General features: G+C 37.8%; 1 protein-coding gene across 2 annotated transcripts in view; it reads right to left on the bottom strand.

Moving 5' to 3' along the window:
* Positions 1-4,307: 4,307 nt before the first annotated feature.
* The window catches only part of GHR (growth hormone receptor), a 118,393-nt gene continuing 94,740 nt past the window's right edge, over positions 4,308-27,960 (bottom strand). For both annotated transcript variants that reach the window (XM_063422839.1, XM_063422838.1), the window contains exons 4-10: positions 19,816-19,945; positions 18,674-18,834; positions 17,475-17,653; positions 12,656-12,827; positions 10,174-10,264; positions 7,396-7,465; positions 4,308-7,141 (exon numbers count right to left, since the gene is read on the bottom strand). In XM_063422839.1, coding sequence (XP_063278909.1) covers positions 6,158-7,141; positions 7,396-7,465; positions 10,174-10,264; positions 12,656-12,827; positions 17,475-17,653; positions 18,674-18,834; positions 19,816-19,945 — 1,787 coding nt within the window. In that variant the 3' untranslated portion in view covers positions 4,308-6,157. The remainder of the gene's footprint in view (positions 7,142-7,395; positions 7,466-10,173; positions 10,265-12,655; positions 12,828-17,474; positions 17,654-18,673; positions 18,835-19,815; positions 19,946-27,960) is intronic.

The raw sequence follows: 27,960 nt of genomic DNA, 5'->3' as shown, positions 1-27,960 counted from the left end.
GCTCTTTTCCTGACACAGATGTTTTTTTCATAGATCACAGAATCATAGAATCATAGAATCATAGAATGCCCTAGGTTGGAAGGGGTCTTAAAGATGCAGTTCCAACCCCCGTGGTGTGGTCAGGGACAGGTTTCTGCTGGGTCAAGTTGCTCAGAACTCCATCCAGCCTGGCCCTAAAGACTTCCAGGGATGAGACATCCACAGCTTCTCTGGATATTTACATATCTATGGCAAAAAATAAATCAAATACCTAGACTACATAACCTGACTACATTAAAACAAAAGCTTGATCTATACTACAGAGAAGAGAGTGTCTATATATATTCGCTTATTCTTGTGCCCTGAATTCTTCAGTAGTCAAGTAGTTTTCATTAGATTCTATCAATGTCAGCCATTTGGAGCCACTTCCAGAGAGAATGTAATTATGCAAAACCAGATTCTTGATTTTGCTGAAAATCTTGAAGTCGTTAGTGTAATTTTATTCTCACAAGATTTTCACTTTGCAAATGACTATTTACTTTCTATACTGCATCCATGTCAGCATTCCATATGGACCTTCCACCTAGGCCCATAAAGTAAATTAACAGGTGTCTGTGTCTAATCAAGACATGTCAAAATTCTATCCTGCAAGCCATGGTGCAAGCCTACAAAAACTCCCAGTCTTTTCTTGGAAGCATTTAACAGATATTCTATCCACTTTAAATAGGATATGACAAAGATGACTGATGAATCTTAGAGATTAAGAATAACAGACAAAGAAGAATGAACTCAAGAGAAGTAATTGTGTTGCTTCCTGGCTTTCTAAGTAATCTCTCATGTATTCTTGTGTTATATATAATAATTATATTCTAACAATTTATTTGTAATTCTAGATCTCTTGTACTTTTAAACTCATGCTGAACTTCTGACCTAGTTTTCTTGTACACCTAAAAACCCAGGGTGGTAGTGAGTGTTTAATCCATGCAAATGGCTGGCAAGGAGCATATTATCTGAAATACATTTCTCTGAAATCACAGAATATTCTGAGCTGCAAGGGACTTGGAAGGATCACCCATTCTAAAGTGATTGCTTGATCCAGGAATCAAATCTATGATCTCAGTGTTGTTAGCACCATGTTCCAACAGTACACTGTAGGATGTTTTGTTAGGGAGTACCTTTTCTAGCAATTATCAAATCTTCTCTTGTTGATCCTATCTGAAGCTGTCCATTTGGATGGTATTTTCTGTTTTCTTACTTTCCCCTCCATTGACTTAGTCCTTCTTCTGTGGAAATTAAATAGATGGGGGCAATCTTGTGAGAAAGGAATACTTGTGCATCATTTACTACATAATTCCCTGTGAAATCAGAACCATAACTTGTAAAGACACGTGTCTATTGTATTTCTGTTTATGACTGCTCACTTTCAGTGCCAAGCTGAAAGCATGCTTCTTGCTTCTAAATAGTCATTTAATACCTTCCTCAACAAAGTAAATTCAGGAGGTTGTTGTAATTGATTTATTGGTGATTGGTAGAGATCAGCTAATTAATACTAACCACATTCAAAAGAAAGTGACACAGCTGCCTTTATTTATACTATGAAAGCAAGACACTGTGTGTCCCTGGAGCTTGTCATAAAATAGGTCATTCTTTGGCTAATCTATTCTTGGCATCTGTTCTACAAAGTATATGAACCCCAAGTAAAATTTTGCATTTTCAAACACGGTATGTTTACAAATCTAATTGCAGTTAACACAGGAGCTGGTCCAGAGTTGCACATTGTTCCAGCTGTAGTTTGGCTCAGAGAATGTCACTTAAAATTTTCATGGCATTTCAGGGCACTAGTAAATTTTTCTCATTCCACTAAAAATATGCTGCAAGAAAAAAAATTCTGCCACAAAGCTAAAAACTTGGCTTAAGGAACCCCCACACAGCTAGGCCACAGGTGGAGGATAGGATGCTCATAATGATCTCTGGGTCACAATGTGCTCTGTTGAAGGGTTGGACGTACTCATTTGGTAGCACAGTTTTAGCAAGAAACCATGTCTTTTAAATTTCCAAGCCTGAGCCTTACTCTTCCAAGGCAAGTACATTTAGCTGGCTCACAGCATTAGTTCCTGAAGGAGTTTTTCATTCAGAAGGGCAAGGTTGGTATTTCCTCTGTAACTTGAGAAAGTAGCACAGTACATGCTACACAGATAGCTGCTGGGAAATAGATCTCAAAAGTTTTAATATGAGGAAGTTAACTGACACTGTATTATTCTGCAGTTTATGTTCTTTCTAGTATAATATTGTAAAGGTTTCATTTTCAATGGAAATAATATATAATATAAATAACTGTTGAAGTTACTACTAAAAAAAAAAAGACAAATCAGTTTCCTGGCATGTTGAGGTCTCAGGTGTCTTTTATGGAACAGATTTCATTTCCTTCAGTATGAGCTCGAAAGCAGACCAGGGACAGTAGTGGAAGCATCATTTGTAGCATTGTGATGGGAAGCTATAGAAAGTTGTAAGCATAAGCTCTTCAACTTTGCGTTTACTCCCACTAAGCCTTCTGCAGACTTTTATTTCTTTCAGTGTCGAGGAGGGGAGTTCACCTATGTTCTGTCACAAATTACCACATCATATGGGATGATCTGCTTTCTCATACTAGTTTCAGGAAGCTAATGTATCATTAGTCAGCTAGTTTTCATATATTAGGATAAAGAGGCTTATATTATGCAAAAGAAATACCAAATACTGTAATGACAAAAGATTAAACCTGTCAAACAGCATGCCAGTTTACTAGATGCATTGGTATCAGTAACTCCATCTGCTTATCACGCTGACTGCTGGCACCTGTTTCTGTGACACCACTGGTACAGTTTCTCTTTGCTTCTGAATGTTACCTACTCCAGTAGCCCTGATTAGAGAAGATGAGGAAGCACTTGCTCAGTACAGTTATGCCAGAGTGTTTAAGTAGTATACTAATCGTAGAAATGGATTTGGACCACATCTTGCTTCTCTGTGGCCCTGAGGGCATGGTTTCTATGGCAGTTAAAGCACTGAATGTGTATGCAATTAATAATGATTAGTCAGAGAGAAGAATTTGTACTGCTAAATTACATTTAGACAGAGTCAGTTCCAAGAGAGAACTATATCCACTTGTATCTCCTCAAAGTCAATTGGTTATAAAAGCTGGTCAAATTCTTACCAATTCCACCATCTCAGTGAAATATTCTGACTATTTAACTAAGAGATATTCTGAGTTAAACTGAAAAAATTGTATTGCAAATCTAAGATTCTGTAGTTTACTCCTTTTCCCACCACTCAAGTTTGCATTTCTTCTTTAATGAAAATAATATCATGCTCCAAACATTTTCTCCCTTTTTCTCTCAGATCAGGTAGTCTGCATCAGGCACACCTGTTTTTCAACTGGTAATAGGCCCCTGAGATAGCTAATTTCAATGTAGGAAAGAAAGTTGCCTGTGGCTAAATGTCATATGGTTTGAAGTTTCTCTTTGAACCAGAGAATTACTTCCCATTCTTACAACTATGCTGATGCATACGTAATTATATATTCTAAGCTTTAAAAGACTGTAAAGTGTTCCTAACAGAGATTGCAATCATCAAATTGAAGCATTTCTAAAATCATGGCAGGTCTAAAGAGCACTCAACTCTTCTTTAATTTTTAAATAGAAAATATACCTTTGATAATGTTAATTTTCATTCCAACTGAACAGCTTTCATAATCTGCTGATCTCACTTCCTGTATCATAAGTCAGAAAAAAAATATTTCACCCCAAGTAGTAAAGAATAGTAGCGTAAGTCATTATGTTTGACAAATTTATTTCTTATCTTAATGGAACCTGGTATAGACGATGCTTTTTCAGTTTTTTGTACCACTAAGCTTGGGAAATTTACATTGTCTTTGAAGGGACAAGTTGGTGGATGGTCCAGGACTGGAAGGAGTGGGTGATACACCAGGAGGCTGGAGAGTTGAGTGGAGATGAACCTAATGAAGTTCAACAAAGGCAAATGCAGGGTCCTGCAGCTGGGGAATAATAAATGCTCCTGTACAGGCAGGGGACCAGCCTGCCAGTCACAGGATGTTCCAGCAGCACGTAAATGGGTCAACTAAACTGGTAACACATTGTGGCCAGCTATGGGTGCAGTGTGTCCTATCTCTCCAACAGACATCCATTAGTGAAAACACTGATTACACAAGGCATTGTTTCTGTTCTGTGTGTAGTGGCTTTATGCTTTATTCTATGAGAAATATTTGATTTCTCCTAATAAAATCTCTTATTTTCCATTAAAAAAATTAATTATCTGAAAAAACCCACATTGTATCCAGACAGATGAAAGACAATACATTTATTAAACTTTGAGAAAAACAAACAAAACACTAACATAGAGAAAGTTAAATAGAAACTGAAAGACACATCTGACCGGCATATCATGGCTTGTGTGACCAGTAAAGTACCAAAATGACATTCTGAGTTTGACTGAGGTATTTAACTATTTTTGGCAATAGAAACAGAGTAAGAAACTTCTTTCAAACACACACATAGGCATTACTTGCATTAGTGTCTATCATCTATGAAATTTTATATGAAACTAAATAATGTAGCTATTAGAAAATTATAGCAGCAAATTAGCAGAATATCTAATGCACATTTACCATAAAGTACGTGCTAAACTTAAAAATCCCACCCGGTAGTTGGGCCCAGTTGTGTAGCACTTGGTCACAAAAAGAGCATCAGTGAGTTCAGCTGGAGACATCATAAGCAAGACCTGAATTTGCTGCACATCATACACTTCTGTTCAGGTCAGAGTAAAGAAATGAACGTTCCTATTTGCTTTCTGAGAAGAACCCTGCTGTGATGAAATCATGGCCTAGGAAGGTAACTCCTTAATTAATTAATTAATTAGTTAATTGCAAAGCTCTATCAAGTTCTTAACACATGCAAGAACAAGGAGCGCTTCCTCACTGAATTTCAGTTTTCTCTTCTTTTCTTCTGCAAGTCTGCCTAACATGGTCAGAGGAGATGCTGTTAGGCTGCAAAAATGAAAACCACGTTTGAACAATACTGTACTTGATCCCCTTGTTCCACTTAAGTATTTTAATCCTGTTATATCTTTAAAAAATAACTGGTGGCTAACTTCTGAAGTCCTTAATTTATTGTTTTTATAAAGACTTTATGTGGCACACACTAATAAATGTAGTGATACCTTTGGCTCTGGAAGGGCTTCAGAAGTTGGTCAAATATGAAGATACTATGCTGCTAAGTTATCAGAGCTTATTTACTTTCAAAAATTTTCAGTGAAAGTTTAGTTGCACAGTGTTTAATACTGTGGTCAACAAGATTTTTCTTATAAAAAGTGTAGTATTATTATTATTAGCATTAACTAGATTCTGATAAAGAACAGAATACTTTGCCCAAGTATGCTGTATATTCTAAAATTTTACACAGAACTTTAAATTGCTTGTATATTTCTATACTAGTTACCATAAGAAAGTAATAGAATCAGTTTAAGTTCCTACAATATTTCAAGATTTTTCTACATGTTTCTTTGGAGGTATAAAATGGCTCTGTAAAAATCTTTGTTTTTCTTTTAGCTCTGAACAAAATTTTAAAAACCAGAAAACTCCTTTTTAGGGCTGCAGCAATTATATTACTTAAATGGGTCACCATAATTGAACTACAATATTTGGTATAATAGAAAATATTTATGGTTTTATGACCAAAGTATTAAAATATATTTTACCAATTTTTATAAGTCAAAATAGATGTGTTATTTAGTCAAGCTACTTTTGTGTTTTCACCTATATGATCAGTTCCCAATTATTGATAAAAAGGTTTCTGCCAACAGCAGTTTTTTCTAAATTCTTACACTTTAAACCACCTGATTTTTAGCTTTATCAAAATGCACAATTTCCTGTACATTAAACAGTAATTTCAATGTTTAATTTCACAAAAATCAACACCCACAAGAACAAGACAAAACAGCCTCAAGACAAATTCTAGCTAATATTTACAGAACACAATAGGAATATTTTGAGTATATTTTACGCTGCAACATTTCAGATAAAATTATAGGAACCACAAAAAACTTTTAGACTTCATTTTGGTTTCAGCATACAAGCCCACAACTGACTCTCTGCTGTGAAAACTACACACACCTAGTCAAACAAGAGCTATGGCATGATTTTGTTCAGCTGGTCTGTGCTCACATAGCCACAAGACACATTGAATTCCTTGTCTGGCACCGGCAGCGCGGTAGCATTGAGCACAAGGCCCTGTGGAGACTGAACAATGTGGATTGATGTATAGTCTGCAACAGGCATCTCTGAACTGGAGGGTGCTGCTGTTGAAGCTCCAAAATTGGCAACAGTAGTGGTAAGGCTCTCTGTGGTGAAGTAACCATCTTCATTATAGCCTTGTTCCTGAACATGTGGCTCATTCTCTTCGTGGGAAGTCACAGCAATGCATTTTTTCACATCTGCCTCACAGAAATAGGTGTTGTCCATGGTGAAGTTTTGTTCTGGGCAGCCTTCACGCTGTGCTCTCCCCAACTTGGATTTCTGCCCTGGTGAAAGTACAACCCTGCCTGCCGGAGTAATATCACTCACTTGAGCGTAGAAGTCAGTACTTGTCAGTGAATTCTGGTTGCTTATCTGGGTATGGACTGACAGATGGGGTGACTCAATGCTGGGGTGACTCAACGCTGGGGTGACTTCAAAGGGGGCCCACACATTGCTGTTTTCAGGCTGAGTATTCCTATGCCGGCTCTGCAGGTCTGTGCTGGCAAGATTTGGAAGTGACTCATCATTATCTTGTCTTTCAAGGCACAAGAGATCCTCTTCTTTTTCAGTAGCCTTTTTGAACTGGTCACTATCAGAGGTGGCATCACACGTGTCGCTTGCACTGAAGTCTGTCTCTGGAATATCTGGTTCACAACAGCTGGCCCGTCCAGAATCATCATCCTTCGTTCCCAAGCAACTGTGAGATTTCAGATGATCTTCACTCAGGAGCCTGTCAGTGTCTGAGGCTCTGTTCTTTTCTTCAGGGTCTTCTATGTCCAGCTCAATGAACTCAACCCACAAGTCATCACTGTATAGCTGTGTCTTGTAGCTGTCATGGCAGGCTAAGATGGAATTCACTTCATCTAGCTTTCCTTTCTACAAAGCAAATTAAAAAAATATAAAGAAATGAATAGAAATGTTCATCCTTTTTATAATGTTAACTGATGTAAAGACGACTGTAGTTACATAATATTTACAAAGGGATTCAAAATTATTTTATGCAAACTAATTCTGTGGCAATTCCCCAGATGTCAGAATTTTATTCTACAAAATTTTTCTGCCTGTGACAACAATTGTCATCTGCTACTACTACAGAGATTCTCAGTGTAGATTTTAGAGTTCAGTATTACCTTCAAAAGATCTGGGTCAATCCCTTTAATCTTTGGAACTGGCACAGGAGGAAAAATAAGCATTTTTAACCTGGAAAAAAAAAAGTTTTAATTGACAAATTGAAAGTGGTCTTTTTTTTGAGGAAGTTAGAAAGAAGACAGGTCTACATTGCATTTATATTTAATTACTTCAAAACCTATATGTTTGAAAATGAAATTTCAAATACTCCTAAGGAAAAGAAGTAATATTTTCTCTCATTTAAGAATTAAGAAACAAGTTTTCTGCAAGCTTCCTTTTTGAAATCACTTCAATTTATGTGAGAATCCATTTTGGAGTCTGGTCTTTGAAAATTCAACACTGTATAGAAAGAGAGTAAATTCTTAGAGCTCTGTCAATAGATTCCCTTTTTACTTTCTTTTCAATGGAACCTGATACAAACCTGTGACTTTTCCAAAATTCTTTTCAGGGACACCATAGCCTTGCATATGCCCAATAAATTTAAATAGAGGAACAGAAAATGGAATTGGTGGAAAGAGTGAATTACTTTAGAATTAATAAATAAAACTGAAAAACATCTGCAAAAAATTAGGGTAGTGTTTTGCCATCTCTGTGACAGTTCTGCTTTTTGAATTATTAGTGCAACAAGTAATATATAATTAATGCAGGGGTTTACCCATGTAAAGAAAGGTCTAGTAACTTGCTTGGAGATTTGCAGGCTGTGGAAATACATATTATTCTAGTCCTTCATAAAGTGCATTCTTAATTTTTTAAGGGACGAAGAAACCTCCTCCAAACCAAACCACCCATTTTGCCCACCCAATTCTAATAGAAGGAATTTCCCCTTAACAGTAATCTGATAGTAGCTGGTCATGCCTATCTCCTTCATTTTACCTCCCTGCTTCTTTTGCAAACAGATAAACAAAAGGAAAATTCAAAATTCTCTTTACACTGGGTTAATTGCCTACTTTAGAAAGTAAGGTGTGGGAAATGGAAGATATAAATTCAAATATTAGTTTTTCTGTCTTTTTAGTGACCGTGGTGAGCTCCAGAGAGGGTCACAGAAGGTTAAAAGAATGCCTAAAGAGAAATTTAGGCACCTTTGGCTTAACCATGGCATGTCCACATTCCTCAGATGTTTTTGGTTTTGAGCAGATCCTCAGTGTTCTGCCCAACAAGCCTAATGAGAGCCAGAAATCCAGTAATTTTCCACCTAATCCCTGAAGAGGCAGTGGAAACTGGTTGGGCTATCAGGGTTAGGACTTGTGCTTTACAGTTGAATCCACAAATCAGGTATTCTGACAGGACTGGGCATTGCTTCTAATGAAACAAAGAATTTTACCACTCACTGCCTGGAGAAGACATTTGAGAAGGAGAACTATGCTCTGCTCCTTTCTTAACCTAGCATAATTCAAGCTTTCATCTCCCAACTCTAATGACCTAAACCTATGGCATCTGTCCTAGACTGACTCGTTCAGAGCCTGTGAGATCAGAACTGAGGAAAATATGAATTGGTATCTTTCAGAATCAGAAGGAAACCAAGTCTGGATCTTTTGCATTATTGAAAACCTATGCAGGCTGCTTCTCTGCAGAACACATTTCCATTCCACTGCTAAATGGTCCAGTTTGAAGGAAAGGTCACATGCCTGCAGTCCAGAAAAACTTTCCACATGAAGGTCCTCAGTGGAGAGAAGCTTCTTCCAGCATGGAAGATATTTATAAACTCTGATCAGAGATATGCTGCAGACCTCAAGATTTTCTGAGACTGAGCCACTGTTTGGTCAGTGTGCTGATCTTAGCTCCTGGTGCCATGTGCACATTGCTCCATTCTGACACATCAAGCTTTTGTCATGAATTGTATCATGATCCTTGCTCTTAAATCTGCAATTGGGATGCTATTGCAGGGAATGGCTTCCTGAAATTAAACTGTCAAAGCGTTCCGCTTGCTTAAATAAAAAATTACTGCTTAATGAAAAAAAAATTTTTTAGATCTGCTCCAAATTCACCATATTGCTTTTATTTCAGTATGTGAAATGAAATGTCACTATTTGCTGGTATGCGCAAAACTACTCAATGTTCATTTTTGAAGTGTATACACAAGACTACTGACAACATGCATGTGTGCACTGCGTCTTGACCATAGTGTTGCTCCATAGTGTACAACAGCACTGATATGACATCCAAGTTGAATTCTGCCAAAACCTATTCCTGAAAACACATATTAGGGGATTAATTAATTTTAAGACCTGTCATTTTGATGTATGTTCCATTCTTTTATTTCTGTATATGACACAATTTTGTAATTTTTACAAAAAAAGCAATTCTGTGATCTGTTTCATTTTATCCCTGTTACCTACAAGAGCTGCAATTTATCCAGAGACCAAATATTCCCCTATGACTCAAGCTCTTTCCCTTGGCTTCAAGAAGTAGAGTTTAGTGGAATGGTCTTAGAACAAAAACAGATTCATAGACATAGGTTTGTATGAAACTTTTGAAAAGCATGGAAATAAAAAATAATATGTACAAAATTTGAGTGAACTAAAAAGCCAGCCTTCTTCAAAGCCTAAGTAAATCAGTCAGGTACATTCGGCGGAATAAAACGTACTGCAGTGAAAGAGGAAGATCAACATGATCAGATTCTCTGTGCTGAAGACCCCATACATACTAATTCCAGTTATATGTAGTTTACAAGAAAGGAAAAAAATGCTCAGAATGCTTCCTAGTCTCCCAAATTTGAAATAATTTAATTTTTTTTTTTTAAGCTACAGGTACATAAAATCCAACAAATAAAAAGTCTCTACCTTGGTTGTTTAGACAGCATGATTGAGATCACTGTTACAGCCAGCCCACACACTCCAAAGACAACAACTAAGAACCATGGAAACTCAACTTCTGAAACAACAAAACATGAAATATATAAGCAGGATTCTCCATCATTGTCACAATTTCAACGTTGTCTTCAACTACCTGAGGATTCCAAAGTGGTAAAAACTGATGAAATTTTTTTTGTTACTTTAATGTGGATGTTCTGTGAGCAGCAGAAGTAAAAATATGCTTTTGTCCTGGTTCTGGCCAGCACTCAGAGGTTCTTTGATACCACCTCATGTCACTGCCAGGGGCAGACAAAGGGACTCCCTGGCTTCTAAGAAGGTTGTGACTTCTGGCTGAAAAACGTGGTAGCATTTTCTGGCATTGCTCGTTGTCTCTGCAGTGAGCATCTCTCACTTAGGGGGTGTGAGCCACTCTGTCTTTTGTATACTTTTGCTATTAACATTGTTGCTTTTACTGTTTGTTTTCTTATCTCATTGCTGTTTCCAGTAAACCGTTCATATCTCAACCTGTGATCTTCACTTTCTGTGCTGTCAGTTCCACTGGAGCAGAGAGGGGAAGAGGGGAGTGAGAGAGCAGGGTGTGGTTTGAGAGAGTCTCAGTCATGGCACTGAACTGGCAATATCATTCCTAGGCCATGGCATCTTTTGGTCTCAGCAGTTTCCACACATTTACAAGTGTGCTGAGACTCCTTGCTAAACCAGAACGACTTAATAAATCTAACAAAGGTCAGTAAAGATAATGTCTATAGCAAAGCAAACAGCGCCTGCTTGGAACATAGGTAGCATTAGTCCTGAGGGCATATAATGCCACAGACCATGGTACTACTTGTTCATCCAAGCTGAGAGAATGTTACTAATAGCACACAAAATCACAAGCAAACTATTTTTCTCTCACAAAACCTAAAGCATAGTGGTGTCAAAAAAAATACCACTTCTCTTTCTAAAGGTTGAACATTTATTTTTTTGTACACCAACTGAATCAAATGAAAAAAAAAAGCCCCTTTTTTTTATCTTGCAGGTGGCTACAAAGAATTTAGAAATTAATTGAGAAATGCAATTTAGTAGAAATGAAGAACAATGCTGAAAAATGAAATGTTTTATCTCTTAAAAACTAGCAATTCCATTATTCTTAATATGACATTGTAAATTGAAAAGCATAGAGAAATTTTTTCTAGCTTTCATCTTAAGACTTTTATCATGTTTTCATAATTTTATTTCCTACAAAAATTTCTTTTTTTTTTTTTTTTGGCCAAGAAACACTGGACAGAAAGCTTTAGAACTCTATTTATGACAATAAATGACCTTTCAGAGAAAAAAACAAACAAAATAAACAATTCAGGTGCAAGTTTGAGCCCTGTGTTCCCAGTTCAGATTTAAACGAGACACGCTTTCAGGCCTCAATGAAGTCCTATATGGATATGTTTGTGTTAAACAGGTCTCTATTTTAGTAACTCATTGTCACATCAGTGAGACCAGCAAACATCCAGCTCCTTCAAGAAGTTAGAACATTGCATTAGAAGACTTTAAATTATTAATAGATTAAATGTCTCTAAAGTTTAATTCTGTATTCCTGAAAGTGATATACAAAAGAAGCAAAAATAAATTCTCAGTCAAATCAGCTCACTGCTGCTGTGTGAGGTGTGTAGTTTTGGATCACTTTGGAGAATCTGAGTTGCAGTGACTGAAGAAAACTGGCTGTAGGATAGCTTTAGATTTTCCTAGTATTTTAATTTCACAAATACGAAAAACTTGACCACTTTCTGTGGATGAGGTTAATGAAAAAATGCCACATGTACAGAACACTAACTGTTCCTATAAATTAGAAATGAGACCTAATAATAGGAAGAACAAAAAAGGAGAACCTAGCAAGTTTTTGAAAAATAAAAGTTACAGGTTGTTTTATGTAACATCTTCACTAATACCCTGGAAAATTATGTGAAGCAGCTTGTTAAAAGTACTTGCTCAAGACCTCATATTTAGAAGACATAGTTTAGTAGCTCAGACCTGAGAACACTTCTGGAAAAAGCAGTGTCTCATTCCTTCAGTATAAAAAATATGATTCTGAATGGCTGCTTCTACTTGTGTCTTTTACAGCACTTTAAAATGAGTACCAGTCATAAGCAAGAATGAGAAAACACTCACTGGCCTTGATAGTATATCAGGATTATCAAAAAAGCACAGAATTGTGGAAAAAACATAGCCAACAGTTTTACAAGAAATCACAGTTCTTCTCTTCCCAATTGAAGTGCTCATTTTAGATGTTGAAGTGTGAGATTTCATTCTGGGTTAGACTCTTTGAGATGTGCAACAGCAGTTATTTCTGATGCTTAAAGCTATTTGTATTTTGCTCTCTGGTGATCTGAGAAACAGTCTTGCTGAATTTACTTATCATCCTCCATCTCATCACTGAAAAGATAAGAATCACAGCTATAAAAACACTTTGCTTATTTACCTTCTGTACAATGATCACATCCAATGCCTATTTGAGAAAATGATACATAGAGGATTTCACTGAACTCCCCGAATTTTTCAGAGGTCCGTTGTCTTGATCGGATTCGTATCTCATAATCTCTTGCTGTCTTCAGAGAGTACAGTGGAACCATTGTTGAGAGTCTGGGTTTCAACTGTAAAGACAGAAGGACTGTGATTTATTTGTTTGAGTTGTAATGGAAACTTTACACTGCTGCTTGATTTAAAAAATAAAAATTGGAAGGCATTTTTGCTCCTGGGAATTTTAAGAATACCACAAGAATAGTTCAGAGAACATTGACACTGGGCATTTCTGTGCTTCAGGGGACCAAATGCAGAGAATCCAAGCTCTGTAGATACAGTCAGTGAAGAAAGTCAGCCTCCCCCAGTTACATGCCAAAAGTAGGTGGTGTGAACATCTTTAACTGATCTTTCAAGTAGTAAATCCTTTTTACTACTTATAACACAACATTACTGATTGCAGAATACCAAAAATGCTGTTAAAATAACACAGGAGTTCTAAAATTACTGCAATCTCCACTACAGATTTAATGGTTATAACTAAACATATTGCATGTTACAAATGTTTTTATTTGGAGAACAATGTATAGGTCCCCAAAATCTTCAGCTATATTCAAAATGTGATAATGGAGACTGTGAGAGCTGGCATCAGATTGTTGCTCTTTGAAACTTCTATATTAGCTGAAACATACTTAGAATGTCAAAATGTTTAGGAAATCACACTGGAGATCTTAATAGGTGAAATCTCTGCCTTTGTCTATTACACCACTAGGAATATGCATTTGTATTCCAATAGCCCTACAAAAGTATACAAAAATAAGGAAAATGTGCTCACAATAGAAATCCATGTGGCAGATATTATGTTCTACTTTTACTTCAGAATCAAGGATGATACCAGAAAAAACTATCATGGCTAGGACTTAAAATACTGGAAAACAGCAGCCTTTGGGAACTTGAAGGAAGCTTCAACAGTCCTATAATCTCTATAGCTGCACAAACTAAACTTGAGATACTGTTTGTTGGTAAGTATGATCTCTGGAGTTGTCTGATCCCTGGTGACTCCAGACTCCAGTGTTCTTACAACCAACCAGTCAGATTTTGGAGAGCAGATTATTTTTCTCTGCTAGTAGTTGAGCATAAGACTGGGGAGAACTATTGCTGTACATCACCAATGTTTTTAACATGTGAAGAATATCCATTTGGGAAGCATTGGGAAGGATATTCAATATATGCCTATCTCATGCTATTCAGCACAAAGAAATAGTTCACCAAAGTTTTACAAATAGGTTTACATGCATCCCAAATGCATGTCACTTGGAAAAAGACAAGAAGATTATATCAGAGCCTAAATGAAAGACTCCTGCATAGAGTAGGATGTGTGGAGTGGGGAAAGTTCAGCATGAAGCACATAGATGAACAGCATTTGTCATGGATTAAATCAAGTAAAAGCCATATGAGAGAGAGAGATCGGAAAAGGTAACCAATAATTTGTCTCTGTCTCATGAACACCCCTTATGTCAGGGTGGATTTTATTCGGTTTAGAACACTTTCTCAGAAAATAATTTTGGTCCTCTTATCACTATAACTTACTGTTTTAACAGTTTACAAATTAATGTTTAATCTTCTTTCAATTTTGAAGTTACTTATTTTTAATTAGTAAATAGACTGAAAAATAATAAAGGCTATGCATGAAAAAGCAGTCAATCTTCCCAAAACGTATAGAAAAAATTACAAACAAGTTTCAATAAGGGGGGACTTAGTACTACAAGTTAATTTTTTATTAGTTATATGTACAAAGCATTATGGTATATTTAAGCAATCAAGGATTATCCTTTGTGTAAAAAACTAGCAATAACTAGATATGTATAACTTGACAATGTATATCCAGACATTTCTATCTTAATGTGCTTCAACACTCATTAGAGAAGGCATTTGTAGCAAGGAACACAAAGAGGGAAATTGTAGCATTGGTCCAATGCTGTTTCTCAGAAATTTGCTCTTGTCCTAGGCCAGACAGGATTTTATTGAGAAGTTTGTCTTTTGTGCTGTCATAGTGTCTCAGTGAATTATGCCACGTTTATGCTCCTAAGATGAAAGGCTTACAAAACCATACAATATGCACAGCTTAAGTCCAACATAATCTATAACACTTTGTCTCTTGAGGCAAATATCACAGTCAGGAATTCCTTATCTGCATTCTGAAAGAACTTTGATCTTCAAATCTTTGCTCTCCTGAGGAGAATTATTCTCAGATTCTAGGATTATTGATGATACTGGAGCAAGAACAAAGCTCTATTAGGGCATTTATATGCCCGATATCAAGACTCTTATTTTAAAAAAATCAAAATGTGCATTTTTAGAGACACACCTGTATTCTTGTTTTTGAAATTCTGCAGATTATCAGATGCTTAAAGATTACTGATTTACTGCCTAAATTTAACACATTTCATAGGCTTTAAAATAGAGGCTAATATATTAAGTATATCTTAAACTAGTATAGATAGAAAGACAGAGAACCATTAGGAAAAAAGTTACAGACATTATAGGCCTGTCTGGCTGTGGTCTTATTATTAAGAACTAGCTAAAGAGAAAATGCTAACACTGAGAAGGACCGGAAGTGAGGAGGGGGCCAGGGTCTATCACAGGTGAAGGCAAGCAAACCAGTCTGACTACATTTTGATTGGTAAATTTGACTTTCTTCAAATTGTTTAAATTTTCCTTTTGTAGTTAAAGACAAATTTTAACAGTACTATCTGTTTTTTCTGCCAGTTAACTCAGTTCATATTAATAAGAAAGCAAAGGAAGGATTCTTCTCTGACATGATGTTCTTACTGCATTGAAGAAGAGCTCTCCATATGCAAATATGCCATGGCACACTGCCATTTAGCCTATACATTCAGGTAAGATGGGTACGATATCATCCCTGTAACAGAAAAACTAACTACATGAAAAGTTAAGTGATTTTCAAAAAGAAAACCTAATAATTTGTAACATATTTTATATTTTCATAGACTATCCAAAAATTTCCCTTTGATGTCTGGTATGAAATCTGTCTTATCAATGTTGCATTACTTATATTAGCTTATTGCATCAAATTTTAAATTGCAACTCAAAGTTCCTTCCTTCCTTCCTTCCTTCCTTCCTTCCTTCCTTCCTTCCTTCCTTCCTTCCTTCCTTCCTTCCTTCCTTCCTTCCTTCCTTCCTTCCTTCCTTCCTTCCTTCCTTCCTTCCTTCCTTCCTTCCTTCCTTCCTTCCTTCCTTCCTTCCTTCCTTCCTTCCTTCCTTCCTTCCTTCCTTCCTTCCTTCCTTCCTTCCTTCCTTCCTTCCTTCCCTTCCTTCCTTCCTTCCGCACCTTCCGCACCTTCCTTCCTTCCTTCCTTCCTTCCTTCCTTCCTTCCTTCCTTCCTTCCTTCCTTCCTTCCTTCCTTCCTTCCTTCCTTCCTTCCTTCCTTCCTTCCTTCCTTACCTTCCTTCCTTCCTTCCTTCCTTACCTTCCTTCCTTCCTTCCTTCCTTCCTTACCTTCCTTCCGCACCTTCCTTCCGCACCTTCCTTCCTTCCTTACCTTCCTTCCGCACCTTCCTTCCTTCCTTCCTTCCTTCCTTCCTTCCTTCCTTCCTTCCTTCCTTCCTTCCTTCCTTCCTTCCTTCCTTCCTTCCTTCCTTCCTTCCTTCCTTCCTTCCTTCCTTCCTTCCTTCCTTCCTTCCTTCCTTCCTTCCTTCCTTCCTTCCTTCCTTCCTTCCTTCCTTCCTTCCTTCCTTCCTTCCTTCCTTCCTTCCGCACCTTCCGCACCTTCCGCACCTTCCGCACCTTCCTTCCTTCCGCACCTTCCTTCCTTCCGCACCTTCCTTCCTTCCTTCCGCACCTTCCTTCCTTCCTTCCGCACCTTCCTTCCTTCCGCACCTTCCTTCCTTCCGCACCTTCCTTCCTTCCGCACCTTCCTTCCTTCCTTCCTTCCTTCCTTCCTTCCTTCCTTCCTTCCTTCCTTCCTTCCTTCCTTCCTTCCTTCCTTCCTTCCTTCCTTCCTTCCTTCCTTCCTTCCTTCCTTCCTTCCTTCCTTCCTTCCTTCCTTCCTTCCTTCCTTCCTTCCTTCCTTCCTTCCTTCCTTCCTTCCTTCCTTCCTTCCTTCCTTCCTTCCTTCCTTCCTTCCGCACCTTCCTTCCGCACCTTCCTTCCTTCCGCACCTTCCTTCCGCACCTTCCTTCCTTCCTTCCTTCCTTCCTTCCTTCCTTCCTTCCTTCCTTCCTTCCTTCCTTCCTTCCTTCCTTCCTTCCTTCCTTCCTTCCGCACCTTCCTTCCTTCCTTCCTTCCTTCCTTCCTTCCTTCCTTCCTTCCTTCCTTCCTTCCGCACCTTCCTTCCTTCTTAAAATTTTACAGGTACTCTGAAGAATCTGGTTTGATTTGGTGATATTTACCAAAAAAACTTCCTGTTCTGACTACTGAAACACCATGCACTTTTTAAATATTGAAGTTTAAGAAAACAATAGATAAATATTTATTTTTTCCGTAAAAAAACTTGCATGTATCTGACCCTTCCTATACTTACTAACCTAACACAGGTGTTTCTGGATTTTTCATTATCCTGCCTGTCAACTATCTTGACATATAAAGTTACAGTGTTTGCTAGAAAGTGTCAGAAGAAATGTAGGCATATTGTTTAAGAATTAAGGTATCATCTAATTAGCAATTATAAACATGTTTTTCATAGTGGTACAAAAGTGTTAGGGATGGAACCAGCCTGTGCTGCACCATGAATAATGTATAATAAATAATTGTTTCATACCTCCTTCCATTTTGTCTCATTAACTTCTTTGTACTGCAATTCATACTCCAGAGTAATCCATCCCTTCCGAACATCTGCTGTTGGTGGTGGATCCCATCTTACCTGGATATCCCCATGGATGCCAGTCTGACTAGTATTTAGCAGAGTCCAGTTAAGATGGACAGGGGGATCAGGTAGCACTGTTTAAACAGAGTATTTGGAATGAAACAGCCAGTTCGCAGTGTGACATGTCTATCCTTACTACCCCCTGATAAATCATTTCAGGACTTAAAAAGTATATTAACCATGTATTTTCTGATTAAAATCCAATATATCCAATGACAAAGTCGCTGCAGGTTTGGTGACACGAAGGCACCCTGACCAATTGGAAGTAGACGTGTTCTGAACAAATGTCATCCAAGCAACTAATAAAGAAGATTAAGAATGCATTCCCTATTGAAGCATATTTCTGAATAGCAGATTATAAAACACTAGATATAAACAAATATCCATCAAAATTTAAATCTCGCATTCTGACTAGAAATAAAAACAATAATTGGAGTAACACAGAAAGACAAATATTTAGTAGCTAATATAGAAGTACATGGAAAAAAAATTGGTATTCAAAAAACTAATCTAAATTCGCTCAGCTGAGTAAAAGAGCATTGGGTATTCTAATCATCTGGAGGAATAACTTCTCTGGATATGCAATTAATGGTGGTACACTACCACTCTGAACAAGCAGTAACATCTGTAAAGTCCCAGGCAGTCACAATTCATATTGCCATAAATATAAATCCTAGCTTAAAAATACTAGACATCCTGATCCTTTAGGTTACAGTTGATGCAGGAACAAAACAGTGTTTGGCTTCCAGAGCTTTGCAGGATCAAGGTTTTAAAGCCAACTTTGCTGTACATGGAGATGTAGCATCCGTTAGAAAAGACTCGAAGTGACAGCAAAGACAAGCTCATTTGAGCATGCACACATTTGAGAGACCATTAGTATACAGAAAAATAAATCACATATTTGCTTTTATCCTTTAAGCTTTCTTCCAATCTAGGCAGTATTTTCTGGTGTGGATCACATTATGGTGTTACAAAATCAAATCCCTTCCTATATATCATATATTTTAGATACTAAGTTTTCTGAGAGGCAATATTTAAATGCAGTCTAAGTAAAACAAAAGCTTGTAGAGGTAAGACACATAATGGAAGCATACCTATTTCATCAACACTGAAACATTTTTTATCATATACTTCATTTTTACTGGCAAGCTGAACACAGTATGGTGTCCACACAGAGGTGTAGGATGCGTTGAAGTAACAGCTATTTTGTCCTGAAGTGATATAATCAGGGCATTCTTTCCAGTCTTCCTCATTACTAGAATGACAACAAAAATGCAATATTTGTGAGAGAGAGATTTACAGACCTTACAAAGTACAAATGACAGATGTTATCAAAGAAACCTGCATAACTGAGTTTAGGCATTCATGTACTCTTAGTGGCCTGGAAAATAGTTGAACTTTAGTATGTCTTCTAACCCAAACCATTTTAGGATACTTTTATTCTATGATTCTATGACTTCTGAGATGTCTCAGAGTACCTAAGAAAGCCAGCCTTCCCATTAGGCTTCAGTCTGCTATGCAAATCTATCATCACAGTTTTCAAAAAGTGTCTGTAGATCAAAAAGATCAAAACCCTGTTCATTAGAGGGAACAGAAATTCACATCCTCCTGTTCTTGTGAACAAAAGGCCTATTTCCTTAATAGTCATTACTGGTAATGTCTATGTCTTTTTCAGGCTAATCGTTGTAGCAACCTGAAAATTGAAAAGGCTTAAAGTAGAACTGAATCGTAATTGAACAGGACTCAATGAAGCATTATCCCAGCATCAGAGTAGCCTTTCCCCCTGGACCTGTACATTCAGACTTTATCACAGCAATTGATCAATGGGGACTTCATAAAACTTTAATAAAAATTTGGAAGAGGTTGTATCCAACCTCCACATTTGTGCACACATATAAGGAATCTCAGTGTTGCAGGTTAGATGGATTAAGAATAAACTGAAGTTGCCCAATAAAAGATTATTACCCAAGCCATATAGTGCTCAGTTTTGGATTCTGAAAGCTGGACCTAAATTAAGTAAGAATGTGTTCTTAATTATCTGTCAAATAATGCTCGTTGCTGCAAATTGCTTAATAATTACCAATAAATTCTGACATTGGAAAAAATGTACTTAAAACATGGGTTTATACCCTTAAAAACAGTATGGCTCATATCACAGTAAAAGATTATCAATAACAACCTAACAAGCATGGCAAAATAAATTACTTCTCTCTTTTCCTGTTTCAGCTTTTTTTACCTCTTCTTGTACAATAGCTGTAGCATTCTTGGAACAGTGAGGTTATGAAAATTTCCAGCAGTCCAAAAACATGAAAATGTCTCCATTTCAGGTGATCTGCATTTGCTGATTTGTGGCCACTGCAAAATGTCTGTCAGAAAAAAAAGCAGGGGACAGAAGGATACACATGAAACAAATCCAAACCCCAGACTAACCTGCTGTTAAAATGAAACTCAGCACCTCTAATGAATAATTAAATTTTTATCCAACTGCTTATGTACAATGAGACAAGATTTCAATTCTTACGTGCATGCATGTAGATGACTATAGAAGCCAAATTTGAAAGATGTGTCAAGCTCTCTTGTACTGTGTAGATGTCACAGTATCACAGCCTGACACTCGGCATAGGGATTTGCCAGCTCTACAGCTGGAACTGAATAGAAAAGTCTGTTTCAGATGGAAGGGACCTAAAACAACCATCCAGTCCATCTGCCTGACCACTTTAATGCTAACCAAAGGCCTGTTATGAAGGGCACTGTCCAAATACCTCTTAAACATTGGCAGACTTGGGGTATCGAACACCTCTCTAGGATGCCTGTTTCAGAGTTTGACCACTTAAGGAAACTCATCCCGTAGAAATGCATTTCCACGCCTGAGGAGGTGTCTCCATACAGGGAAGGGTTTAAGACTCACCCCAAAACCTTTTAAAGGAAGAATGCTGGAAGTTTCTTTACTCTCCTGACAGTAATTAGCTCAGTGCCAAGACAAAAACACTGACAGGTCTGTTTACCTGTTCCTCAGAAAAGCAGCTATTCTCTAATAGGCCGTTTGCCAAAAAAAACCCACCGAAACCGTTCAATACTTAAGGGAGAGCACAAAGCTTCTCACTGCATTCTCAAAGTGGTGTAGCAGGTGGATTGGACCTATCCCTACACTGTCTTCAGTTTTGTTCTTTGTTTTTTGTATTATTTTCTTCTCTTAATAAACCTTTTTGCTTTTTCAAGACATATTCAACCATACTGTCTCCCAAAATTATTTAAAGCATTTTCTGTGAGGTGCTGGACACCCTCAGAGGTATTGAACCCTTGCAGAGCTGATAACACCTGGCTCTTTGAGAAATTCAGTATCATCCTAATGTCCAGTCCAAACCTGATGTAGTTTTGAACCATTCCCCCAGGTCCTGTCACTAGCCCTCTTATGAGCTTTGTTTCCCTCCTCAAGATGCAATTAAGGATCTTCAAAACCTTCTTAACCTGCAGGGCTCAGCACTCAGCACAGGGAGGTCACAGCAAGGTTGAGCACAGTGGGCTCATTGCCTTTGGATCAGCTGCCTGTCCCCAGTTAGGTTAGTTCAGGACAGACACACCTGAATTAGCCCTGCTCTTGCTTTAAAGAAGGTGTGGTACCACAGAGCTCCTATCAGACTCACCTCAGCTTGGCACATACCCAGCAGAGGCATTTCACAACGCCTGCTCATGACAGAAGCTACCTTGAGCTGAGCTCAGCTTTGTGTGCACAATGCTGTGTGGATATAACCTTGTTCTGAGGGAGATAAGGGGACTTCTAAGCATGGACATATTATGCCACATGCTACTTCTATATCTATAATTTCTATTCTTTGTCAAAACCAAAATAATGAAAGGTCATAAAATGACTGCTACAATAGTCAGCCACAACAACCCTTGTGAGAAATATAAAAGCAAAAGTTGCAGGTATGACTCACTGCTTCCAAAGTAAAGCTTTAACTTTTTCCTGATTTTGAAGGTTTTAATTGCCAGTGTTCCCTATTTGGCCTGGAAAGCTTTCAGAGGAAGATCAAATGCACATCGAAGTGTCTACCTCTCTTCACAGGCTATCTGGGAAATATAATAATTTATTTAAGAAAATTCCTCCAAAATCTACTTAAGATAGATGTAGATGTTAGTCAGGTATTTATGAGTAGTGAAATGATCCCTGAAAAAGGAGTAACATGATGCTACTAGACCCTGCATGCCAAGTTTTTTGCGAATGTTTTGGCAGTATAACGGATGTGAATATCAGAATTTCAGACAAGATATAAGGAAGAAATGTGTTGGTGTCAGGGTGGTGAAACCCCAGAATTGATTGCCCAGATAGGTGCTGGGTGCCCCACACAGGAAACATCCAGCACTGAGTGGGACAGGGCTCTGAGCATCCTGGTCTAGCTCAAGACATCCTGGGTGGTTGCAGGAGGGTGGGACTAGAGGATCCTTACAGGTGCTTTCCAACCCAAACCATTCTGTGATAACACTTGATACAAGATATTTACCTTCAAAGTAAAGAAAAAGTGTTAAGATACAGTCATCCACAAGCACTATGCACTTCCTGCTACACAAGAAGATATTGTGGCCTTCATGAATGCTGACTCCTTTATTTACGACCCAGACAGAAACAGCCACTCCATGCCTGAGAAATTTGTACTTCTTGGGCTCAGTGGTTTAAATTGTGTACTCTCTATTACACACTGCCAAGCATCCACATCAGGCAGTAACTAATATACATGAGTATTACGAATTTTTGTTTTGCTTATCCCAGAAAATTGTCTGATTTTACACTCTGGACAATGAACAAGGCCTGAGCATATGTCTGTAAATAGATTTCACAAGCTGGTTTAGATTAAACCTCTCTGCCCTTCCCTTCCCTCCCCAAAGCACTGAGAATTCATCTTGCCACCCTAAAATAACTGAAGTTTGATGGGAAAGATTTTTAAAAGCGGTTTTTTAAAAAGCATGTTCTATTTCACTCAGCTTTAAATAAGTTTCAGTTTAAAACGGAAACAAATTTTGAAATTAACTACTGCTGCAAATGGAAAAAAATTGCACTGTTCTTTTTCCAGAAAATATTTAAACAGAAAAATTTTTACTATTGTGTCTGATTTTTTGGTATATGATTCAGTGTTTGACAGCTTTGTCAAAACTCCAAAATGCGTCTGGGATTGACCTTGATTTGAGCTTTTACACACTTTTACATCATTTGTCAAACAATGTTCATGTAGTAGATGCCTTTGTTAGAAACAAACATGTACATGATCACGAAACCGCAAACTGTTGTAACATAAATCCAAAATAAAATAGGATGAAAGATTCAAGAACAGTATTATATTTATAACTTTTTAAAAGTGTGAGTGTTCCAACTTTCTGCTAAACAAAAGAAAATCTGAACTCTCTTATTTAATTGAAAATCAAATTATTATATAAGAGTAAAACAAAGAAAATTAGCTATTTAAAAAGAGAACAAGAAAAATGAATTAAATTTTCTGCCTTTACTTCAAAGACATGAATAAAATTGCCTCAGCTGCATAATACCTATAATCAAGAAGACACTTGTCTCTCCCTTCTTCTATAAACAGATAGTGTGCAAGGAAGTACATGCTATGGCTTTTCCTGTTTCTATCCCCAGCTACATACAAATACAGTTATTTTTACTGCAACACATTAGGAATTTGAGAAAATGATATATTGGAAACTCTCCTAAATTAGACTATTTCTGTTGATGTATTTATAGCTATTTTTATAGCTAGAACATACAATATTTAGAGACCATGCAGACTGTGTTCTCATCTGTAGGGGTAAATAAGTCATACTGACACTTTTTTACATAATGAAATGAACTGAAATCAAATCAAACTTCACTTAGATTTTGAGAGGTCCAGCAGAATCTTAGATATAGGGTCTACAATGTGTTAATAATCAATTCTTTGGAATTTACCAGCTTTATGCACACTTTCAGATGTACAAACTCTTTTAGGAAAACAGGTCATAACACAACCAGAATGGCATAATTTACAGTGGTGAGGATCAGCAAAGCAGAATACAGATTAAGACTTGAACTCTTACATCCTAATTTCAGAGGAATGTATACCCAAATCTCCCTTTTCCACTTCCCCATTACAGGACTACTAATTCTTTCTCTCACAGATGTTCCTTCAACAGACACAAGAACTTTTGAATAAGGAGTATTTTTATTTGGGATTCAGTATTCCTGGTTAATCAGTTTATATGAATGCATATATTTTTATTTTATGCCTATTTGAAAGAAATATTATCTTATGATAAACACTTCCAGTTTCTGTGTCAAGTTTCCAGCCTTTGAAACCACAGATTTTGTGACTGACAGAAAAAACTTTAACATATTGACTTGGTATTCCTGGGGTAGAGTTCATGAGTTCCTTGTTTCCCACACAAGTCAATTATCAGCACTATGCAGGACCCTGTGTGAGCTCCATCTGAACAAACTGTCCCAGAGTGTGATAACTGTAAGCAATAGCTCGGCTGAACACATTTAGGCATAAAGGCAGCAGGGTACTCAAAGTAAAGGCTGTCAAACCAAGATTTTAAACAGACTAGAAGAGCAAAACAAAGCATGGATGCACACTTGCTCATTTCCTATCTCATCCAGTGAGTTCCAGTCAAACTGTCATTAATAAAACCACTTGCTTTACTCAAGATAATGGCTTGACCAAATATGCCATTTCAACAGGAAAAACATGGAAAAAAATATCAGAAGGCTAATTCTTTTAGGGGTTGAATTTCCTTTTTTCTTTTCTTTTTTCTTCCCCCTTCCCCCCATTCCTTAAAAGTTCCTCTAATAAAATGTAACTTTAAAAGGAGCTGGAAGTGTGGAAGAGTAAAGAACTGAAATGTGTAACTGGGGTGTAGCAAAACAGTTTATCATCATTTTGGAGAAAGTCCTACTGCCACTAGACCTCTAGCACTTCTGCAGGAACAACAGTGGAGGAGTACACAAATTGTACAGAAATTACAATTTCTGTACAATCCCACTTATTAGTGTGGGACTATGGTAAGTGAAATAATAATGAGCATATGACTGATTGATTAAAATCAAGCTAACTAAACATAAATTGATAAAAGGAGCTACACTTTTGCTGAACAAAAGGAGGTGCTTCTAGTTGTGAATTTTAGAAGGTTCATGTGGAATTATCCATTATCAGAACTTCCTGTACCAGTCGAACCCATGGCAAAATTAAACTCACAGAATAACGTGTCCCAATATGCAAATCAGTGATAGATGAGACCTGATGCAACAGCACATCTCTTCATATAATCTACTTGCAAAGCTCATACAATGTGTCACTGCTAGAGTGCAATGGAGAAAGGTGGAAATGGCAATACAAAGAAGGCAACTCATTACATTTAACACTGAAAACAGCTATGAAGAGCTGGAGTGCTTTTTCTGTAGCTCAAATTTGTACATTGGCAGTAAATGCTCTGTCAATTAGATCCTGCTCCTGAATCCACCAAGCTCATCACAGGTTGGGTCATTTAATAATTGATTTCTATGCTACCAGCAGATTCTAATTTGTTTAAATTGGGCAGAAAAATGAATCACTGTTGGTGTCAGTGGATGATATGTTAAATAGGTACAATCTAGTACTAATAAATTGTCAGACATCCTATACAGAGAGTGAGAGATGCAGTACAGGGAGACAACCACCAGGTTACTTCTTCATCAGGATGCTTGCTAATCTGACCCAGTTTTTGCCCTAAGTAAAACCTCCCCATAAAGGACCATCAAGTTCTGGAACATTTTTTTGTGGAAAAGAATAAAATTTATTTCATATCAGTAACAAATCAGATCCTTTTGTACAAAATACTTGACAGAAACAAAGCAAAGCTTAATAACTCTCATATGCTGTGTCACAGTGAAAACAATGGAAAGACTTCATAAGAGAATTTTATGCCCATGGAGTAAGTCTAAATATTTTAATAATTCATGATTAATTCAAGTGTTTTGCTTAAAAACATGAAAGTGAAATGTTTATGTCTGCATTGAAGATTAATTTGGTGACTGCTACCTCAAAATACATTATGTAGGCATCCCTGCAAAACAGGTAACTATTCTAGCTGTTCTTTCAGGAAAAAACTTCTTACATCTTTAGTCAAGTGAGACTGATGTAGTTAAAAGCATAAAAGCCTGGAGAAGCTGTGCTTATTCCATAGCATAGAAATCCAACAGCTGTGCTGGCTTCCCACACTTTCTATGTTATTAAGCTCACACAGAACAGAGATCAACTTGGCTCACATATGTGATCCATAAGGGTGGCACACATAAACTAAGTAAATAAAGTTCAGGATTGAGTGCAAAAACAATCATGCAGCATACTCGGTACCATTGCCCATGAGACAGTACAGGGAGGAGAGAGGATGTGCACTTGTGCCATGTTCCATGGTACTTGGTATGTGCTTTCCAAATCATGCTCTCCCACGTGCAGTGGTGGAATCAAGTGATTTCTTTTGCAAGTAAGCCCTACGTACTGGCCTGCCTTCATATACAACAAAGGCAAGCAAAATCAAAGGTCACGGTATTTGTAAACGCAAGGCAGTTAATGTAACAAACCCATTTCCAATTCTCTCTTAAATGCTTACATAGTTGTAACTTAAATCAAAAATTTCAAGAAATTATGTACAAAAATAATAATGTGTAATGCTTTTATCTATTACAGCCATTGCTGGAGATGTTCAGTATTGCCTAGCATTATGTGGTAGGGCACATGAGGAAATATGGAAGTACGAATGAGGTCCTGTGGGCAAACAGAATGTTCAGTCAGCAATGCCCTTCCATGCCCTTCTCAGTGCAAACAAATTTTTCAGTACTGATAAAAATTTTCAGTGTCCTTCTTTCTCCTGCATATGTACTAGCAATTTCTAGTCTGAAGCCTAGTTCAGAGTTAACAGCTGTCTAAAACCAAACGCCTTGCTCCTCACTATGCGGCAATGAGGGCTTGGTCTCTCATCCTTGCTGAGATGTGGTCCCTCCAAAACTGTCAGAGATTGGTGCTCAGAACCAGCATCAGAAAGCTTTCCAGAAAGAGAAGCTGATGTTCAACTCAGCATTCCCAATCCAGCCTCCAACACCTTCCCAAACTCTAAGACGAAAGTACTAAGAGGGCATGGGGAGAAAGACAGTGAGGTGTGAACCCGGGTTTGAGAACTGCAACTTGACAAAACAATGAAAAGTCACTCTAGGGCACATCTCAATGCTCCTGCCTAAATGTTGCAAATTATTTCCTTTGTTTTAACATTTGCTCCCTTCTTATAAAGAAGGACCTGTGCAGATGGGACTGCACTTTGCACTGCTGTGGCTACTGGCGCTGGGTAAGGTTAGCCAGATCCTGCTCCTACCAGGGGATAAGGGGGCACCAAGCCTTGAGCCCCAGAGCCTAGTGGAGGTGGCTGGGGCACGGCACCCATGGTGGGCAGGGTACTGCAGGGAACACCTGGCAGCAGCAAATGTCTGTGCAGTGGTGTTAGGAAAGCAAACAGCACAAGTGTCAGCCTGAGAACAATACTGAGAGTGTTCAAACAAAGGAAAATCTGCAGCACAGCTAACCCGCCGTGGGAGTAGACAAATGAAGCCAGAACAGGGAGAAAATGAAAAAGGAGGACAAAGACACAGGTGAAAAGAAGAATTAGAAAATGACATGTTTGGAAAGAAAAGGACAACAGGGCATAAATGGTTATGACAGGAAGGCAGGGAAGGGCAGCAAAAGACTTGAGGTAAGGCAGAACAAGCATAATGTGGACAAACTGCAGATGAAACGTCTGAGCTCATGTAAGCCTGCAGTCACTGTTCCTCGGTTCAAACAGAGAAGACAACAACCTCTGGGTGTGGCACATGCATACCCTGATAATGTAGAGCAGAATTGCTTGTACCTGGGATCACCCAGGAGAGATTCTAAGGTAACAGACAGGAGGAGAGGTGGCTGCAAGGGCAGTGTGAAAAGAGACAAGTAAGCACTGAGGCAGCAAACCTGTTTATGAACAACTGCAGAGTAATGACAGCACAACAGAAAGCCTGAGACTGTGATATTATATCCCAGACTCAATGGGTATGACACTATGTCCCAAACATCATCAAAACAATGCTGGTTATGCAGAAATGTGTCCTGATGTTTCTTCTTGTTTATTTCCTGCCCACATCCTTGTTACATTTGAATGAAGTAACTTACAGAAACACTGGCCCTCCACCTGGCCTTGTTTTTGATATTCAGTCCTTTAAATTCACACTGCTTCTGAGAGACCAGAGTCAATCTCTAAATTCTTCTACTTTCCCCTGTTAAACTTTCAAGTTATTTCTGATTTCTGCCCATTTTAACTGTTCTTCAAAACAATGGCTGCCTGGTACATG

Source organism: Prinia subflava, chromosome Z (genome assembly GCF_021018805.1).
Source record: "Prinia subflava isolate CZ2003 ecotype Zambia chromosome Z, Cam_Psub_1.2, whole genome shotgun sequence".
Classification (NCBI taxonomy): Eukaryota; Metazoa; Chordata; class Aves; order Passeriformes; family Cisticolidae; genus Prinia; species Prinia subflava.
This window is presented reverse-complemented; position numbering and strand designations above follow the sequence as displayed.